Source organism: Anas platyrhynchos, chromosome 13, assembly GCF_047663525.1.
Source record: "Anas platyrhynchos isolate ZD024472 breed Pekin duck chromosome 13, IASCAAS_PekinDuck_T2T, whole genome shotgun sequence".
NCBI lineage: Eukaryota > Metazoa > Chordata > Aves > Anseriformes > Anatidae > Anas > Anas platyrhynchos.
Window position 1 is genome coordinate 15,848,533 of NC_092599.1, and position 17,828 is coordinate 15,866,360.

At 69.8% G+C, this 17,828-nt stretch overlaps 5 protein-coding genes across 14 annotated transcripts in view; 3 read left to right on the top strand and 2 right to left on the bottom strand.

Annotated features, from left to right (window-relative positions):
• Positions 1–22: 22 nt before the first annotated feature.
• TCTA (T cell leukemia translocation altered) lies at positions 23–1,031 on the bottom strand. The gene is made up of 2 exons (XM_038185753.2): positions 718–1,031; positions 23–119 (listed from the first exon to the last, which is right to left on the bottom strand). Exons 1-2 carry the CDS (start codon positions 1,029–1,031, stop codon positions 77–79), a joined length of 357 nt encoding a protein of 118 aa, XP_038041681.2. The 3' UTR covers positions 23–76.
• UBA7 (ubiquitin like modifier activating enzyme 7) lies at positions 1,031–8,595 on the top strand. Of its 2 annotated transcripts, none has more exons than XM_038185742.2 (24): positions 1,031–1,160; positions 1,275–1,443; positions 2,099–2,233; positions 2,300–2,406; positions 2,726–2,816; positions 2,949–3,090; positions 3,171–3,268; positions 3,382–3,528; positions 3,610–3,768; positions 4,005–4,112; positions 4,187–4,267; positions 4,345–4,500; positions 4,588–4,753; positions 4,840–5,036; positions 5,305–5,369; positions 5,474–5,651; positions 5,739–5,813; positions 5,953–6,139; positions 6,261–6,376; positions 6,478–6,564; positions 6,633–6,824; positions 7,906–8,007; positions 8,080–8,180; positions 8,440–8,595. In XM_038185742.2, the coding sequence occupies exons 1-24, from the start codon at positions 1,132–1,134 to the stop codon at positions 8,549–8,551; spliced, it is 3,000 nt and encodes a 999-aa protein (XP_038041670.2). In that variant the 5' UTR covers positions 1,031–1,131; the 3' UTR covers positions 8,552–8,595. The 2 variants fall into 2 exon arrangements, with proteins under 2 accessions (XP_038041670.2, XP_038041672.2); XM_038185744.2 differs by having other exon boundaries at positions 2,111–2,233.
• A 107-nt stretch (positions 8,596–8,702) lies between these two features.
• On the bottom strand, positions 8,703–10,422 carry INKA1 (inka box actin regulator 1). The gene is made up of 2 exons (XM_027467941.3): positions 10,234–10,422; positions 8,703–9,529 (listed from the first exon to the last, which is right to left on the bottom strand). Exons 1-2 carry the CDS (start codon positions 10,282–10,284, stop codon positions 8,753–8,755), a joined length of 828 nt encoding a protein of 275 aa, XP_027323742.1. The 5' UTR covers positions 10,285–10,422; the 3' UTR covers positions 8,703–8,752.
• Positions 10,423–10,581: 159 nt separating this feature from the next.
• CDHR4 (cadherin related family member 4) lies at positions 10,582–15,860 on the top strand. 7 transcript variants are annotated; one of them, XM_072044077.1, is made up of 17 exons: positions 10,582–10,816; positions 11,013–11,033; positions 11,142–11,392; positions 11,464–11,712; positions 11,795–11,890; positions 12,334–12,437; positions 12,510–12,646; positions 12,731–12,896; positions 12,983–13,133; positions 13,265–13,367; positions 13,596–13,811; positions 13,891–14,030; positions 14,122–14,260; positions 14,338–14,537; positions 14,612–14,751; positions 14,895–14,930; positions 15,800–15,860. In XM_072044077.1, exons 1-17 carry the CDS (start codon positions 10,762–10,764, stop codon positions 15,843–15,845), a joined length of 2,250 nt encoding a protein of 749 aa, XP_071900178.1. In that variant the 5' UTR covers positions 10,582–10,761; the 3' UTR covers positions 15,846–15,860. The 7 variants fall into 7 exon arrangements, with proteins under 7 accessions (XP_071900178.1, XP_038041674.2, XP_038041675.2 ...); XM_038185746.2 differs by lacking the exon at positions 15,800–15,860 and adding an exon at positions 15,250–15,392; XM_038185747.2 differs by lacking the exon at positions 15,800–15,860 and adding an exon at positions 15,253–15,392.
• Positions 15,861–15,969: 109 nt separating this feature from the next.
• Positions 15,970–17,828, top strand: part of IP6K1 (inositol hexakisphosphate kinase 1) — a 34,195-nt gene continuing 32,336 nt past the window's right edge. For 2 of the 3 annotated variants that reach the window (XM_027468010.3, XM_027468013.3), the window contains exons 1-2: positions 15,971–16,089; positions 16,560–16,607. The gene's annotated coding sequence lies outside the window, so the exon portion shown is untranslated. Of the gene's footprint in view, positions 16,090–16,559; positions 16,608–17,828 lie in introns of all 3 variants that reach the window. The other variant, XM_027468012.3, reaches the window with a different exon arrangement.

The following is a 17,828-nucleotide window of genomic DNA, read 5'->3' on the forward strand; positions in this document are numbered from 1 at the left end:
ATCCCAAAGCCGGGGCAGCGGGGCGGGGGCACAGAGCTTTAATGGTGCGGGCGGCCTCGGGCACGGCGGGCGCTGCTCACTCGCGGTGCGTCTTCCCCGGCTCAGCTGGAGGGCCCTCCCTGCGGAGAGGGGCAGCGTGAGCAGGGGGGACACCTGCTGGGACACAGGGGGCTGGAGGGGGCACGTACAGGGTCATACTGGGCTGGGGGATGCTCAGGGGGTGCTGGGAGGGGGCATGGCCTTGGGGACACACACGGGGGTTCACTGGTATGGGGATGGGGGGGCATGTACTGGGGTGTACTGGGATGGGGTGCAGCTTAGGGGACACACGGAAGGTCCACTGGTCTGGGGACATGAGGACCTGGGGGCCATTCACTGGGGTGTACTGGGATGGGGGCATAGCCCAGGGGGACACAGGGGAGGTTCACTGGTCTGGGGATGGAGGAGCATGTACTGGGGTGTACTGGGATGAGGGTATAGTCTGGGGGGACACACAAGGGGTTTCACTGGTCTGGGCCAGTGAGGACCATGCACTGGGATGGGGGCACAGCACAGGGGGACACACGGTGGGTCCACTGGTCTGGGGACATGGGAGCCATGCACTGGGCTATACTGGGATGCCCGGCGGCCACACTGCTCTGGGGACACGGGAGGGGACGGGGGGGGCATGCACGGGACATGCAGTGCTGGGGGCGCAGGGGGGGGTCTCTCACTCACCGGGGCGGGCAGTGCCGCTCAGCGGCGCCGTTACGGCCGGCGGGGGACAGGGAGTGGGCGCGGGGCCGGGCGCTGCCGGTGGCGATGCCGGTGCCGGGGGGGGGCCGGCGGGCGGCCGGGCGGTAGCAGAGAGCGGCCACGGCCCCCCCGTAGGCCCTCCAGGCCAGGCGGATCCCCAGCAGGCTGAGCCCGAGCCAGAGCAGCAGCAGCTGGCACAGCGCTGCCCGCACGTCCTGCGCCGCCCACTCGGCCGCCAGCTCCCGGCCCAGCGCTCCCAGCGCCTTCCACGGCGCCTCCCAGCCGCCCGCCGCCATCGTCCCGGCCTCCTCCTCCTCCCCCTTCCTCCCCCTTCCTCCTCCTCCTCCTCCTCCTCCCCCTGCGCAACCGTCCCGGGGCGGTGCCGGGGCCGGGCGCATGGCGGGGGCGCGCTACTCGCGGCAGCAGTGGGTGCCGGGGGGGGGGCACCGGGGAAAACGGGGGGCAGCCGGCCCCGGGACCCGATCCCGTGCCCCCCCCCCGTGCTGAGCGGTGTCCCCCCCTCCCCTCCCCTTCCCCAGGTACGTGCTGGGCGGTGACAGCGGGGAGCAGCTGCGGGCGGCGGCCGTGCTGGTGTCGGGGCTGCGCGGGGCCGGAGCGCAGGTGGCGGCGGCGCTGGTGCTGGCGGGGACCGGGAGGGTCGTGCTCAGGGACCCCCGGGGGGATGGCACCGCAGGATGCGCACGGCAGGTACCGAGGGGCACGGGGAGGGCACGGGGAGGGCATGGGGAGGGGGGTGGGGGTGGGCGGGGGGCTCGGTAAGGGCTGTAGGGGTGCAGGTGGGGGTCCTGATATGGGGTACGGGCATGGGTTGGTGTCCTGGTAATGGGTATGGGGACGGGGGGGGTCCCAGTGAGGTGTGCAGGTACAGGCGGGTGTCCCAGCAATGCCTACGGGTGTCAGCAGGGGTCCCAGTAATGAGTCTGGGCACCAGTGAGGGTCCTGGTAATGGGTGCAGGCACGGGTGTGGGCCCTAGTGCTGGGTACAGACATGGGCAGGGGTCCCCGTAATGAGCACGGGCTGGGGCCCCATGCACGGGTTTGGGCGGTGTCTCCTAAGGGGCATAGGGCAGGGGAGTGGGTAGTGACTGGTGCAGGTATTGTTGTAATGGGACCTGGTAAAAGCACTGGGTGTGGGTACAAGCAGTGGAGGAGATCCCAGTAATGGATGGGGGGTCACGGGAACGGTGTTGGTACCGCCGGGGGATCCCTCTCCCAGCTGCAGGTCAGGGGTCCCAGTAAGGGGTGCAGGAGGCGGGGAGGGACCTGTTGTGGGCAGAGAGCCGCCAGCAGCGTGGGCAGCACCCCAAACCTGCGGGGGTGCCCGCTGCCGCCCGCCCCGCAGTTCCTCCTGCAGGAGAGCGATGTGGGCCAGGACCACGTCCAGGCGTCGCAGCGGCGGCTGGCCGAGCTGAACCCCGACGTGGAGGTGGCGGTCAGCACCGAGGAGCTGTCGGAGGATTTCCTCGACGCCTTCCAGGTGAGCCTGGCACCCCGGCCAGGGGACGCCCCGGGGTGCTGGCACCTGCTGACCACCCTGGTGCAGGTGGTCGTGCTGACCGAGTCGCCGCTGGAGGAGCAGCTCCGTGTCGGGGACATCTGCCACACCAAGGGCATCTGCTTCATCGTGGCTGACGCCAAGGGGCTGGCCGGGTAAGGGTGGGGGGCAGTGGCTGGGGGGGGGGACCTCGGCACCATGTGGCGGCCACCCGGAGGGGCAGGATGCGGCGGCTGGGGGCTGTGCACCCCCGGGATGTTGTGCCGCAGCGAGGACCTTGTGATGCTCCACCACGCTTGCAGCATGGGCTTTGTCCCCGTGTCTAGCAGGGATTTCCCGTGTCCGAAGCGTTGCTGCCCCGGGCACCTCCTGTCCCCTCTGAGTCCCTGTCCTGCTGGCGGGGCAGGACCCAGCAGCACTCTTGGAGCTCCTCGAGGCTCCCGCTTAACGAAGCCACCCCCTGTCCCTGCCCAGGCAGCTCTTCTGTGACTTCGGGGAGCGTTTTGTTGTTGATGACCCTGCAGAAGGGGACCCGCTCTATGCCACCGTGCAGCACATCTCCCAGGTAGGAGGCTCCGTGCCACCCCCCTGCTCCCCAGCACGGTGCCCCTGCAGCTTCACAGCTTTCCCTGGGACACTTCAGTGGCTTGGTGTTGCCTCCATCGGGTTCCTTGTGCTCACCTCTCCCCCTGCTCAGGGCAACCCGGGGATCGTGACGTGTGCGAGGGCAGAGGAGGGACGCGGCCACCGTTTCAGTGACGGCGACCTGGTGACATTTTCTGGCCTGGAGGGCATGACGGAGCTGAATGGCTGCAAGCCCCGCACCGTGCGTGTGCTGGGTGAGTGCCTGCCCGCCTTGGGGGGCTGCAGCGGGTCCCCGGCGGTGACCATGCTGCCCATCCCCTCCTCTCCATCCCAGATACCTTCAGCCTGGAGATCGGTGACACGAGAGCCTTCTCACCCTACCGCTGCGGGGGGCAGGTCTTGCAGGTGCGATTGAACCAGGAGCACTTACATGTATGTGTCCCCCCCTGCCCCTCCGTGCTGCCCCCTGGGTGGCAGGGAACCTACAAGTGGTTCCATGCCCCCAAAAAGCTCCCGTCCCCACAATCCCTGCATGGTGCTGGCAGAAGTCCCTGCGCCAGGCACTGGCGATGCCCGAGATCCCAGTGAGGAGCCCTGCGGAGCTGCAGCGCAGCCGCAGCCTGCACACCGCCTTCCGGGCCCTGCACGCCTTCCGCGAGGAGCGGGGCCGCCTGCCCCAGCCCCGGGACCCAGTGAGTCCCCGTCCTGACCCTTCCCAGCCCCTCTGGCCCTCCTGCCCCTCTCCGGGGCTGCCCTCGACCCTCTTCCCCCAGGCGGACGCCGAGCGGGTGCTGGAGCTGGCACGGAGCCTGGGCGCACTGCTGGGTCCCCTGGACGAGGATGTCGTGCGGGCGTTCGCCAGCGTGAGCGCGGGGGACCTGTGCCCCGTGGCGTCCTTCATCGGCGCCCTGGCTGCCCAGGAGGCTCTGAAGGTGAGCAGCTGGGGACAGGGACCCACTGTGGGGTCCCACACGCGGCAGGCCGGTGGCACGGCTCGGCACGGCTTGGCACGGCTGTCCCGTGGTGCTCGGTGGCCACGAGAGGGCACCTGCTGCCTGCCTGGGGACACCGCACTCCGCCGGCTGCAGAGCGAGGCTGGGTGCTCGGCGTGGGGCACGGGGAGCCCCACTGGATGGACACGGAGCTAACGAGGCCCTGCTCACCCCAGGCCATCACAAGGAAGCTCCTGCCCCTGGACCAGTGGTTTTACTTTGACGCCTTGGAGTGCCTGGCCATGGAGGGGGCTGCGGGACTGACGCAGGAGGACTGCGAGCCCGTGAGTCCCCATGGCCGCTGGGTGCCGGGAGTGCTGCGGTCAGCCCCGCTCACACGGCCCCCCCGTCCCAACAGAGGGGATCCCGCTACGACGGCCAGATCGCCGTGTTTGGGGCCAACTTCCAGGAGGAGCTGGGCCGCCAGAAGTTCTTTGTGGTGAGCAGGGTGTGGGGCCGGGGGGCCGGCGGGGAACCTGAGTGGTGCGCGGAGCTGCAGCGGCGCTGCCCCAGCAGGTGGGGGCCGGTGCCATCGGCTGCGAGCTGCTCAAGAACTTTGCCATGATGGGGCTGGCAGCGGGGCCGGGCGGGGACATCACCGTCACCGACATGGACATGGTGGCAGACTCCAACCTGCACCGGCAGTTCCTCTTCCGCGCAGCGGACGTGTCGGTGAGCTCCCGCTCGTCCCACGGGTGGCCCAGGGCCGGGTGTTCCCCGGGGACCTGGGAGCTGCCCCCCCGCTCTGTGCCCTTGTAGAAGCCGAAAGCAGAGGTGGCCGCCGCGGCCGTGAGGCGCATGAACCCCGCCGTGAAGGTGACGGCTCACCAGAACCACGTGGGGCCCGGCACCGAGCAGCTCTACGGGGACGACTTCTTCCAGCAGCTGGACGGCGTCGTCAGCGCCGTGGACACGCTGGAGGCCCGTGAGTACCGGGGGGCAGAAGGGTCCGAGCCCCCCCCATGTGTCCCCGCACCACCGGGGCACACACGCCGCCCTCGCTGCCTGCAGGCGCCTACTTGGAGAGGCGCTGCAAACGCTCCCGCACGCCGCTGCTGGACTCGGGCACGGAGGGGGCGCGGGGAGACGTGCTGCCCATGGTGCCCCCCCTGACCAAGCCGCTGCAGACGCCCACGGGCTCCACGGATGGGACCTTCCCCCTCTGCACCCTGCGGTACTACCCCAACGCCATCGAGCACACGCTGCAGGTAAGGCCGCAGGTCCCTGCTCCTGCCCTTTTGTTTTCCCTTCCCGTTTCTCCGGCCCTGCAGGCAGGATGCAGCCCCAGCTGTTTCCTGCGGGGAGCCGCCGCGCAGCCCCAGCGCCTTCCTCACGTCCCAGCACCGAGCCCAGCTTGGCCTGGGCCCCGTCCCCACCGGCTGTCCCCGCTGGGCGCTGTCCCATAGCGCTGGCAGCGCGTTGCGGGGCCAGGTCCCCATGTGGCACCCGTTGCTCATCCCCGTCCCCTCTGCGCAGTGGGCTCGCGATGAGTTCGAGGGGCTCTTCCAGCTGCCTGCAGAGAGCGTGAACCAGTTCCTGGAGTGAGTGCGGACCTGGGAGCCGCCAGGGATGGGGACCGGGGCCGGGCAGCTGCGTCCCGTACGCGGCAGCGCTGCAGGCAGGCCAGCGGTGCCTGGTTTTGCAGAGAGCTGCCGGAGGAGCCAGCACAGCGGGAGGGCCTGGAGGTGCCGGAGAGAGTGTGGAGGAGCCTGCAGGAGAGGCCACGGGACTGGGGGGACTGCGTGCGCTGGGCCCGCCGGCACTGGCAGAGCCGCTACCACGATGCCATCGCCCAGCTGCTGCACACCTTCCCCCCCACACACGTGAGCATAACCCCCCGGGGGCTGCCCCCCACCACAGCACCCTCCCCAGAAGCGTCTCCAGGCCTGACTTTGCTTTCCCCGTGCCAGGAAAGCAGCCCCGGTGTCCCATTCTGGTCGGGGGACAGGCGCTGTCCCCATCCGCTGACGTTCGACCCCAGCAATGTGAGTGCAGGGGAGAGCCGTGGGGGTGCAGGGGATGAGGTGGGCTTTGGGGAGAGGCAAGGGGTACGCGCTGGGTGCCGGAGCACAACAAGGGGCAGAGCTGCCGGGGCCACCCCCCCTCCTGCTCGTGGCTCTGCAGGACGCACACGTGGCATACATCGAGGCTGCTGCCCGGCTCTGGGCCCAAATGTACAAGCTCCCAGCGTGCAGCAACCGCGCAGCCACACAGGACATCCTCCGCAGCATGGTGCTGCCATCCTTCGTGCCCCAGGACGGGTTCCACATCCCCACCACGGAGGGCACAGACGCGGTGCAGGAGGCTGAGGGTAAGGCTGCTGCACGCCGCTGTCCCCAGGAGCCGTGGCGCAACGTGGGGACACAGGCCAGGAACCGCAGGCCTGCTGGTGCTGGTTCTTGGCCTGTGACCCCATGTCCCCGTGTCCCCAGACCCTGGGCAGCCGAAGGAGCTCACCCAGGACCTCGCCCAGGACCTGGCACGGTGGAGGCAGGAGCTAGGTGGAGGCATGGGGGCACGAGTGATGGAGCCCATCCACTTCGAGAAGGTGCCGTGGCCACAGGGCTCGGGGAGGTGGCGGCCGTGTCCTGGGGGATGCCCTGGGGGATGCCCTGGGGGATGCTGACATCCCCGCGCTCTTCCCCGCAGGATGACGATGCCCACATGGACTTCATCATGGCCGCGTCCAACCTGCGTGCGGAGAACTACGGCATCCCCCCCGCCGACTGGCTGACGGTGAGGGGGGTGCCCTGGGGGTCCCCGTCCCCGCGGGGCACCCGGTGACACCCCCCTCCTGTCCTCAGAGCAAGCGCATCGCCGGGCGCATCGTGCCCGCCATTGTCACCACCACGGCAGCCGTGGCCGGCCTGGTGTGCCTGGAGGTCTACAAACTGGTGTGGAGGTGCCAGGTCCTCAGCTGCTACCGCGTCAGCACCCTGTTTCTGTCCGAGTGCCTCCTGCTCCGAGTCGAGCCCGAGCAGCCCCCCACCTACTGGGTAGGACCCTCTCCCCCGGGGTGCCCGGCAGCCCCCCGGCCAGCCCCGTGGCTGCGGCAGCCGCTGGCAGCTGGCTCACCAAAAGCAGCTGCGGCAGCCGGCGAGCAGCTGGCACCGGTCCCGGGGCTGCAGGGGGAGCGGGGCCGGGGTCCCCCCCAGCTGCCGGAGGGGGGAAAGCGGGGCAGGGATGGGGGCAGGCCCAGATTGGGACCGTCTGGGCGATAGAGGCCCCTTTGTCTGGGGGTTTATGGCGTGCGAGGCAGCCCTTCCTGCGCGGCAGGAAGCGCCGATTGGAACCAGATTGGCCCGGGGGGCCCAGGGCCGGGGGCAGGAAGAGGGGGAGGGAGGCGCCTCCAACGCCTCCGCGCCGTCTCCAGCTTGGCTTTGGGCTGTCCAGCCGGGCTGTGGCCTCACCGCGCCTGCGCCCCGCTATCCGCGGGTGCCCGGCCCCGTGCCACAGCCTCGGGGTGTCCTGGCTATGGTTGGCACCGTCCCTGCGTGGAGGTTGCCACTCTGTGCCCTCCGGTCCCGACACCCCTACGTCAACCGCCGGCACCTCCGTGTGCCAGAGCCAGGACACGTGGTGTGACGGCAGTGCCACCCGTACCGAGCACACCAAGGGCTGGTGGCCTTGGCGTGGGTGGCATTCGTGGTGCGGGGATGGGGTTTGCACGGTGCCAGGGAGGTCAGCCTGGTCCGTGGTGCCGCAGTGCGGATGGGGTTAAGCCTTTCTGCCTGGAGCAGGAGCTGAGAGCAGCAGCTCGGTGCCAGCAGCCTGGTGCCAGCACCGTGCCGTGGGGACGGGGACAGGGCCAGGGCTGGTGCTGCCTGCGGTGGGGGCAGATGGCAGGGCGGCCGTGCCAGACAGCGGGGGGCCGCATCCTGCACTCAGCTCCCTCAGGCCAGAGCCGGGGTCACAAAGCCCTGGGAGCCACAGACACAAGAAGAGGGATTGTGTGGGGCTGGGCAGCTCTTCAATGGGGCTTTGTGCGTCTCTCGGGGCCCAGCCCTGGCCACAGCAGTGCTGGGGTGATGGCTCTGCCCCTGCCCCGCTGTACTCAGCCCCACGCTCTCCTTGCAGTACCGGGGGAAGGAGTGGAGCTGCTGGGACCGCCTGGAGGTGCGGGCCGTGGGGGCGGACGGGCAGGAGATGACGGTGCAGGAGCTGCTGGACTGGCTACAGGTGAGCACGGTGCCGGCCACCCCCCTGTCCTGGGGCTGCGTGGGGCCGGACCCTGACACCCGGTTCTTGCAGAGGGAGCACGGGTGGACGGTGAGCAAGCTGCTGCGTGGCACCACGATGCTGTACGACGCGAAGGACGACGCCGAGACGCAGGCGCGTCGGCGGGCGCAGAAGTAAGCGGCCCCCCCCTCCTCACCGTGCCCCCGTCCTGCCGGGTGCCGGGGCCCCTGTCCCTCCTGAGCCGCTCCAGCTGCAGGGTAAACATCCTGCTGCCGGCAGCGCTTCCCACGCCGGACCCCCGGCTGGCCCCCAGCCACAGGGGCTGGGGAGGGGGCCTGGGACCAGCCAAATGTAGCTTCCCCAGCCTGGGGGGCCCGAGCAGGGTTCGGGGGATGAGCTGCGCCCAGCCCACTTCTCCTTCCCCTGCTGCAGGCTGTCGGATGGCATGGAGCGTGGCGGGGCGCTGCGGCAGCTGGAGTTGCAGTACCTGTGCAGGGGGGACACGGAGGAGGAGTGTCCCCCACTCCTCTGCATCCTGCCCTGAACCCAGCACCGCCGGCCCCATGCAATAAAGGCTGCAGGACAAGCTCTGCTGCGTGGTCTCTGTGTCGATGCCAGCACCCTGCGCTAGCAGGCAGCCCGCTGCCCGCTCACCCCTCATCGGCGCTTCGACCCCACAAACGCTGCCGCGTCCATACCATACAAAACCGGGGTTTATTTACAGCGGCGGAGGGGGCGGGCAGGGCTAGATGTAGCCGATCACGTCGTTGCAGATGATGGGCTGGCGGCTGCGGCTGTTCATGAGGGCGGCGAAGCGGTGGAAGTCCGTGGCCAGCTGGGCGATGTTGCTGTGGGACTGGTGGAAGCAGGCGCCCTTGGGCTGCCCGCCCAGCCCCAGCGGGCAGGACAGGCGCTTGGCTGGGTCACGGCTCCCCGGCCGGGCACCTTCAGCCCCTCGGGGCCGGGCCATGCTGGCCAGCTTGCGGCGCACGTTTCCCGAGAGGCTGAGCAGGAAGGCGGGCGGCTTGCCCAGCCGGCGCGAGGGCTCGGCAGCCGGCCGGCGCCGGGGCTCGGCGCCCACCTCGGGCAGGTCCATCCAGTTCTCCACCAGGTCGGCGAAGCAGTTGTCCCCCAGCACCAGGGGCTGCCGGTTGCGGCTCTGCGACAGCAGCGACACCGTCCAGTCCTGCCCGTCGGCCGGCTCCAGCGCCCGCCACTGCTCCAGGCAGGCGTCCGACGTGGATTTGGGGCGGGGGCGCCGGGCGGGCGCGGGCCCCCCAGCTCCGGCGGAGAGCTGGTGCGCCCGCTGGCAGGGCGGCGGGTGCCGCCGCAGCACCGTCACCTCCTCTTCTCGCCAAGTGCCCCCCGACGTCTCCGAGTAGCCCGAGTCGAACTCCAGGCTGCGCTCGCTGGCGGGGGGCGAGCGGGCGGCCGGGCCCCCCTCGTCCTCCTCGCTGCAGGCCGAGCTGGGGCGCCGGGGGGCGGGCGGCCTCGTGCCGGGCATGTGCTCCCGGCCTCGGCGCTGCGGGGAAAGGGCAGGTCAGCGCCTTCGCCCCCGCGCCGCGCAGGGCTCGCAGGCCTCGGCTCGCCCGCAGCCCCGGGCCCCGCTTTCCTGCGGCTGCGGCGCGGAGCCGGGCGGCGTGCAGCGGCACGTCGGGTGAGCAAGCAGCCGCCCGGCCCCGGCCGTGCCTGCGGGAAATGACACAGGGCCGCGGCACGTAGCAGCCCCCGCCGCCCCGCTGCTCCCCCTCCACCCCCCAGTGCCGGGACGCCCCGGAGCTGCGCCCCCCGCTATGGGGACCCCCGAAGTTTGGGGTTGACCGGGGGGGACGGGGCCAGCGGGAGCCGGGTCGGGGGGAGTTGGAGAAGGGGGGAGGCAGCGGAAGGAGCGCTCCGTCCCCGCGGCCGGGCCGCTCCTCTTTCTCGAATTCCTATTGTCTGCACCCAAAAGCTGGCTGTTCCGGCCGCTTTCCTCTCGCGGAAAGCCAGGCGGGCCGGGCGGCTGGATGGGGGCTCAACGCGGCCCGCCCGCCCCGCGGAGCCGCCCGCCCGGCGGCAGCGCCCCGGCCCCGCAGCCCCCGGCCCGGCCACCGGGCAGCGGCCGGGACGCCGCGTCCCTGGGGTCCCCCCGCGGGGTGACAGCCCGGCTCTGCCCGTCCCGCTGTCCCCGCGCCGCTGTCACCCGCGGCGCAGCCCGGTCCCCCCCGTGCCCGGCGCGGCACTCACCGGCTCGGCGCGGCGCTGGCCGAGGCCGCCGTCCAGGCGGGCGCTGAGCATCCCCGGCCCGGCCCCGGCCCCGGCCCCCACGGGTGCCGCTCCCGGTGCCGGTCCCGGTGGCGGAGCGGCCCCGCGGAGCGCGGCTCGGCCCCGGCTCTGCCGCCAACGGGAGCCGCCGGGACGCGAGCCCCGCAGCGGCCCCGCCCCGCCCCGCCCCGCCCCGCCCCGCCGCCCCGGGGCCCCGCTCGGCCCGCCCGGGCACGACCCGCGGTCCCGGCCGGGAAACTCCAGCGCCCGGCTCGGCGGAGCCCCCGCTCCGCGACCCCGACGGGGAGCAGCCCCCGCCGCTGTCGGTGCCGTCCCGGGTTCGGCGGGTGCCCGGTTCCCCCGGTGTCGGGGCGGTGGCAGCGCGGCGATGCCGTGTCCCCCGCCCCGGGGCTGGGCCGGGAGCCGCGGTGGCCGGCGTGACGCCGGGCATGGGTGGTGCCGGGCACCCGTAGCAACGGGCCCCGGCTTGCCCCAAACAGCCGGAGAGCCATGGGTGCGCGCGGACGCCTCGCCTTCCTCCTCCTCCTCCTCCTCGGTGCCCCAGGTAGGGCCGCGGGGCTCCGGAGGCACCCCCGGGGAGACCCCGAGAGGTGCCCCGTGTGCCAAGCAGCTTCAGAGGTTGGGGCGCCTCTGGGGTGCTTTGGGGACGTCTTTGGGGTGCCATCGGGGTGTCCCAAAGGGCTCCCCAGGGTGGTGCCGGGACGTCCCCAGCAGGCTGGGTGACACTTGGCTCTTTCCAGGGATGTTTGTCAGGCCAACAGGTGAGAACGGCAGGGCCACTGTGCCCGTGGGGGTGCCGGGGAGCAGCCCCTGGTCCCCAAGCGTGGCAGCGACATGACATGGGGTCGGACCCCATGGTGTCCCGCCAGCCCTGCCCAACCTGCCCCGTGTGGTGACCCTGAGCGAGTACGCGGCGCCAGGCACCCGTGTGGCCGAGGTGACCGTGTCCTGCAGCACCGCGCAAGGCAGCCCCAACGTCACTCTGCTGTGCATCGAGCCACGCGCCCCCAACGCCCCCACTGCCCCCAGTGTCACCCCGTGCACCCCTGAGCCTGGCCACCCCTTCAACCCCATCGCCATCAGCGCCGTTGGCACACCCGCCAGCACCTTTCGGGCAGAGGTACGGCTGCGGGACACGGCGCACAGCAGGAGCCCATGGGGACCCCGCTGGGCACCGTACCCTCGTGGCAGGTGACGCTGCGTGCCAGAGCCAAGCTTGATGCCCACCGGGTGAACCAGTACACGCTGGTGCTGCGCGCTGCCTGCCCCGGCGAAGAGGAGGTGACAGGGTGGCTCTTCGTCTGGGTGACGGCAGGACAGGTGCTGCGCTGTGACGCCCCGTTTGCCAGCGCGGGTGGGGACGTGGTGCGGGTGCCGGCCGACGTGGCGCCCCACGCCCCCCTGCACGCGGTGCTGCTGCAGCCGCTCGGCGGGCTCACGGTGAGTGCCTGCAGCCCCCTGTCCCCTGTCCCCTGCCAGCGGGAGCCACCCCTGGGGACGGCTGTGTGCTGTCCCCCTGCAGTTCCGGCTCAGAACTGAGGGCACGCCGCTCACGCTCACCTCACGGGGCCTGGTGCTGGCACCCGCCAGCGGCTTCAGCCCCAGCAGGGACACCCAGGTGGGCACCGGCATCCCCGTGCTGTCACAGCACCGCCACCTCCCTCGTGGGCACTGCCCACAGCTCTTGGCATCCTCCTCCCATGCCCCAAGAGTGCTCTAGTCCTGTTCCTATCCCTGTTCCCATCCCCAGCTCCATCCCCTTCGGCATCCCATCCCCATCCGTGCCCCTGTTTGCACTCCTGTCCTGATCCCCATCCCTGTCCCCATTCCTGTCTCTTTCTTGGCCTCATCTCCATCTCTGTTCCTATTCCCATCCCTATTTCTCCATCCCAAGCCCCATTCACGTCCCTCTCCATCCCCAGACCTGTCTCTGTTCCTGCCCCCATCTCATCCCCATCCCTGCCTTGCCCATCCCTGTCTGTCTTCTCCATCCCTGCCCCATTGCTGTCCCTGTCGCTGTCCCCGGTGCCACCCGGGGCTGCCTCCCTGGCACTCCCGCAGACCTTCAGGCTGGACATCGAGGTGACAGACCAGCACGGGCACAACTGCAGCGGGGCTGTGACAGTGGAGGTGCTGCCGTCACGCCGTCCCCGCGTCACCATCCTGTGAGTGGGGCCGGGCTGGGCGGGGGGTGCTGGTGGCACCAGGCCACGCCACGCTGCCACCCGTCCCCGCAGGGAGCCGCAGCGGGACGTGACGGTGCCCGAGGGCTCCGGCCCCTTGGAGGTGGTCACGCAGGTCCGCGCCAGTGGGGACAACGTGCACTACGCCATCCTTTCTCCTGTGGTGCCAGCGCTCTTCACCATTGATGAGAGTGAGCGAGGGGGTGCTGGGGGACCCCTAGGGCCACCCTGTCCCCATCCCCGTGCCTGACACGAGGCTGCGCCACCTCCTGCAGTGACGGGTGAGATCCGCAGCACGTCCCGGCTGGAGGTGGCCCACGTGCGCCTCCTCGTCCGGGCTTACAACGCGCTGCAGCCTGCCGACCAGGCCACCGCCACCATCAACGTCACCGTGCAGGGGAGGGACCGGCAGGCACCATCCTGCGTCCCTGCCCTCTATGTGTATGGTTCTGGGGGGGGGATGCCGGGAGGGGAATGCTCCTCTGTGCCCAGGGCATGGAGCTGAGCCACCGGCCGCCCCACTACAGGACCCAGGTGCGTGAGACGGTGTCCCCGGGCAGCACCCTGGTGACATTGAGGTGTGCCAGCCCTGCTGGTGCTGAGGGGTCCCTGAGCTACACCCTGGAGGGGCCCCCAGGCTCCCGCTCCCGATTCCGCATGGAGGGGTCACAGCTGCAGGTGAGCAGGGCTCGGCCTGGCGAGCCCCTCCCGGGGGCACAGGGACCCTCCAGCACCTTCCATCAGGCTGGGCACAGCGTGGCAGTGGCTCCGGGGGACACTCGGCCCTACGGGACATCGTGTCTTGGCAGGTCAACACCACCCTGGACTACGACTCGCAGGCCATGGCTGCGCTGGGCTTCCAGCTGACGGCCACCATCGTGGTGACAGCCGGGGGACAGCCCCCGCGGAGCAGTGAGTGCCCACGTCCCCTGTGCCAAGGAGAGGTCACAGTAGGGTGGGCAAAGCCCTTTTGGGACACCGCAAACAGCAGAGGAAGCGCTCCTCTCCGGTGGCCCCAGTGGTGCTCCCCCAAAGGCACACAGCTGGTGGCACTGCCCCCGTGTCCCCAGGGGAGCGTGCCCAGCACGGGGCAGGTTGTGGGATGGTGGCAGTGGGGCTGAGCCGCCGTGTGCCTCCCAGCCCGTGTGCCTGTGCTCGTGACGGTGACACCAGTCAATGAATTCTCACCGGAGTGCCCCCGAGGCCTCACCTTCACCATGCTGGAGACAGCGCCTTTTGGCAGCGTCGTGGGGTACGTGAATGGCACCGACCGTGACTACCCGCCGGACAGCCTCGAGTACAGCCTCGAGGGGGGCTCCAGCCCCACGCAGCCCTTCTCCATCGACACGCACAGCGGTGAGCACCCGTCCCCTTCCCCAGCCCCTGTGTGCCCCCCCAGCACCCGCAGGTGCCCGGCACTGATGCCGCCCCACAGGTGAGATCCGCGTGGTGGGGCCCCTCGGCTCCCCGCAGCGCACGAGCTACCGGCTGCCAGTGTGGCTGACGGACACCCGCAACGACCTGGACCCGGCGACCCGGCGCAGACGCCTGTGCACCGTGACCGTGCGCCTGCAGGTACGAGCACAGTGCCGCGTCCCCGTGTCTGCGCCAGGGTGGGCTGCAGGAGCCAGGCAGGATGAAGCAGGGCCACCTCTGCTCCCCGCAGGCTGTGCCTGAGCCGCAGTGCACCCCCGAGGTGCAGGAGCTGCGGATCACGGCCGGGAGAGGCGGCCGCCAGCCCGTCACCCAGCTGGCGTGCCGCAGTGACCCCGACACCGCCGCGCTGTCCTACACCATCGCTGGAGGTGAGGAGCCACCAGGCTGCGGTGCCAGCCCTGTCCCCTCACCTCAGCCATGGCACTGAGCAGACCATCTTGCACAGGCAACGAGGATGGGCGCTTTCGGCTGGATGGGAACACCCTCTCCTACATCCCCAACGGCCTGGCCGAACCCCGCACCTTTGTGCTGCTGGTGGAGGTGCGGGGCGGCCCCGGGGCCTCCCGCAGCACAGTGGTGGCGGTGGTGGTGCACGTCACCCCCCGCAGCACCACGGTGCCGCCCAGCACCACCACCCGGCGCACGGTGAGCGGTGCCCCGCGGCCAGCGGCCCCATGTCAGGGAACGGCCCCCGGCCTCCCTCACCCCCAAATTTGCAGACCCCACGGAAGGAGCCGCTGGTGGTGATGCGGACGGTGGCGGTGTGGCACCCGCCGGCCTGGTTCGTGGCCGTGCTGACCGTGGCCGGCGTCCTGCTGCTGGCCAGCCTGGGCTGCCTGGCTCAGAGCATCGCCTGCAGGTGAGCCCGAGCCTGCGGCATGGCACGGCACGGTGCCACACGGCGTGGTGCCACACAGCATGGTGCCACACAGCATGGTGCCACACGGCATGGTGCCACACGGCCAGCCCAGGGCTCACGGCCACTTTCTGCTCCTCCCGCAGCAGCCGAGCCCCCAGCAAGCCGCTCCTGGGCGAGAGGTGGGTGCCACGAGGCCCTGCAGCGTCCCCGCAGCCAGGCAGGGACATGTGGCACCGGAGGGGTGTTTGATGCCCCCCACACTTGGCTGTGGCCCGTGGGCTGCCTCTGCCTGACCCTTGGGCAGCAGGAGGGCGATTTGGGCAGGGGGCGGCCGTGTGGGTGTGCAGGCTGGGGCAGGGCGGCACAGCACCCGCTGGAGGAAGGGTTACTGGGGGCACTGGCCTGAGGGGTTACTGGGGGCACTGGGAGCGTCACAGCCCGGGGCTGGTGACACTGGGGACACTGCGTGGCTGGGCCCTGACCGCATCCCTCCTCCAGCAGCTCCCGGGACATGGCAGAGCGGAGCAGGGGCCGTGAGGAGCGGGGTCGCCCCCAGGCCGGCCGCCTCGCCCTGCTCCACACCGGAGCCATCTGAGGGCACTGCGAGCACCATCCCCAGCAATAAAGGGATCGGTTAATTAGCCTGGGCACTAATTAGCACACGGGTCAGTTAATTAGCCTGGGCAGTGATTGGCATATGGGTCAGTTAATTGGTCTGGGCACTGATTAGCACACGGGTCACTTTATTGGCCTGGGCAGTGATTGGCACACGGGGCAGTTAATTAGCCTGGGCACTAATTAGCACCCGCGCCCCTCAGGGCAGCCCCGCTGAGGCGGCCCCGGGGTGAGGGGGGGGGGCCGCAGCGCCTCAGGCGGGCCGTGGGGGGGCGCCCGCCAACGGCCGCGCGCCTCAGGCAGCGCCGCGCCCATTGGCCCAGCGCCCCCCCGGCGGGCGGCCAATGGGACGCCGAGCCCCGCGGGGGGGGGGGGAGAGGGGGCGGGGCTTCGGGCGGTGTCACGTGTGCCTAACGTGCGCGGCCATCCGAAGGCGGGCCGCGCACGGAAAGGGGCGGGGCGGCCACCGGGCGGAGTGACGGCGAGATCGGCCTATCAGAACGCAGAAGCGCCGCTCCGGGGGGTGGGTCCCGGCTCGCGATTGGCTCGGGGAGCTGCGGGGCGGGCTTTGGACGGCGCGGTTGCTATGACGGCCGGGCCCGGGCCCCGCCCCGCCGGCGGCCGCCATCTTGTTGTTGATTGGAACGGCGGCGGGCGGCGGCGGAGGCACGGGGCGGGGAGGGGGGGGCGCGGGGTCTGCAGCCCCCGGGCGGAGCCGCCCCGGTGAGCCCCGGGGAACGGGCGGGACGGGGGGAGCTGGGCCGGTTGTGGGGGGGGCGAGGGGAGGGGGGCGAGGAGCGGGCGCGGCCCCGTGAGGGACGGCGGGGGCCCTGTGGGGACGGGGGGCGCCCTGTGGGGATGAGGGGAGCCTGTGGGGATGGGGGGGGCCCTGTGAGGGACGGCGGGGGGCCTGTGGGGGTGGGGTGGGGGTCCTGTGAGGGATGAGGGGCGCCCTGTGGGGAGGGGGGGAGCTTGTGTTGGATGGGGGGGGTCCCTATGGGGGTGGGGGGGGTCCCTGTGGGAATGGGGGGGGTCCCTGTGGGGATAGCGGGAGGGTCCTGTGGGGATGGGGGGGGTCCCTGTGGGGATGGGGGGGTCCAGGCACGGCCCCGTGAAGGGGGGGGTGACCCAGGCGCGGCCCCGTGCCCAGCCGCAGAGCGAGCGTCCCTCCCGTTGTGCCGTTCTCTCCGCAGAGGCTGATGCAGGAAGGAGCCCGGCGCTGCTGACATGAGGCCAGGATGGTGAGGAAGCCGCCGGGGCCGGGGGCTCGTCCTGCGCCCTGCTGCAGGGGAAGGCAGCGGGCTGCATGTCACCGAGCCGCCCGCACTGGGCTTGCCGGGAGGTGCCAGCTCGGTGTCCCTGCAGGCAGGCGTTCTGCTGGGTCTGTGGGGCTGGATTGCACCCGGCAGCCTCCCCCTGTGCTTCTGAGCAGGACTTGTTTGGGGGGGGTGGTACTGAGCGCTGCTGGGCTTTCCGTTGCTGTGAACTTACACTGATGCCAGGCTCGGTGTCCCTCCATCTTAAACCTCTGAATCAGCAAGGCCTCTCTTTTCTTTCTCACAGTGTGCTTCAGTGTGTGCTGCCTGTCTCCTCTCAGCCTGTCTCGCTGTGTTTCTGCTTCCTTTGCTTCAGATTTGTCTGGCTTACCTTGGGATTTAAAGCCCTCCTGAGATGAATCTAAAGATTGACCTTTGCTAACAAAGCGCTAACTGATGCCATAGTGGTGTGGGCATGGGTCTTTATTTATTCTTGAAGTAACACTTCTGGGGTCAGTTGACTGATTTTTGTAGAGGTAATGGGTAGTTTGTGTCACAGTAGTGTACTACAACATCTTGTGCAAAGTCTTTCTAGTGAAGTACCGCGTGTGGCCGATAACTGATCTATGTGCTTACGATCAGGTTTTCAAGGGAGAAAATGCCATGTTCTTGTTATATGTCCACAAACTAGGGCTTTAATTCCTTTTTGCCAGAAAATCTGACAGAAGCTGGTAAGAGATTTAGATGCATCATTTATTAGGTGTCGTCATCATAACCCTAAACAAGCCAATTAGGGACATCTTAATCCTATGTAACAGTTCCTTGTCACTGAGATCCAGAAGTGTTTTTCTGTGGTTGGGTTCACGTAGCACTGCCCTAAGGCAAGTGCTTTATGTTGGTGCTGGAAGCAATGTGGTAGGCTTTGAAAAGATCAAGTATCAACTCTTACACACCATGGTAGCGTTGGGTTGATGCTTCAACCACGTAAAACTCTTACTTTCCATCTCTTTGAGTTGTCCTGTGGCTGAATTTTCATCTGATAGCATTAGGAAGTGTTTTATTTGCTCCCTGGCTCTTTCAGCACAACTGTTTCTAGCTGTCTAGCTCAACAACCTGTGCCATCCTGATTAGAACTTGAGGTGTCCTTTTTATGGCAGAGTCTCTGTTTCCACTCTAATAGGACTTCTGGGAGAGCAGGGGAAGGGA

What these genes read in the sequence shown, in the direction of transcription:
- INKA1 (XM_027467941.3), bottom strand. Translation starts at nt 10,284, where the DNA reads ATGCTCAGCGCCCGCCTGGACGGCGGCCTCGGCCAGCGCCGCGCCGAG. An exon ending in GCCAGCGCCGCGCCGAGCCG is followed by an intron (nt 9,530 to 10,233) that starts GTGAGTGCCGCG and finishes CTTTCCCCGCAG; the next exon opens with CGCCGAGGCCGGGAGCACAT.
- UBA7 (XM_038185742.2), top strand. Translation starts at nt 1,132, where the DNA reads ATGGCGGGGGCGCGCTACTCGCGGCAGCA. An exon ending in CCGCACCGTGCGTGTGCTGG is followed by an intron (nt 3,091 to 3,170) that starts GTGAGTGCCTGC and finishes TCTCCATCCCAG; the next exon opens with ATACCTTCAGCCTGGAGATC. An exon ending in TGACGTTCGACCCCAGCAAT is followed by an intron (nt 5,814 to 5,952) that starts GTGAGTGCAGGG and finishes GTGGCTCTGCAG; the next exon opens with GACGCACACGTGGCATACAT.
- TCTA (XM_038185753.2), bottom strand. Translation starts at nt 1,031, where the DNA reads ATGGCGGCGGGCGGCTGGGAGGCGCCGTGGAAGGCGCTGGGAGCGCTG. An exon ending in GAGCGGCACTGCCCGCCCCG is followed by an intron (nt 120 to 717) that starts GTGAGTGAGAGA and finishes CCCTCTCCGCAG; the next exon opens with GGAGGGCCCTCCAGCTGAGC.
- CDHR4 (XM_038185746.2), top strand. Translation starts at nt 10,762, where the DNA reads ATGGGTGCGCGCGGACGCCTCGCCTTCCTCCTCCTCCTCCTCCTCGGT. An exon ending in GGGACAGCCCCCGCGGAGCA is followed by an intron (nt 13,368 to 13,595) that starts GTGAGTGCCCAC and finishes TGTGCCTCCCAG; the next exon opens with CCCGTGTGCCTGTGCTCGTG. An exon ending in GTCCTACACCATCGCTGGAG is followed by an intron (nt 14,261 to 14,337) that starts GTGAGGAGCCAC and finishes CATCTTGCACAG; the next exon opens with GCAACGAGGATGGGCGCTTT.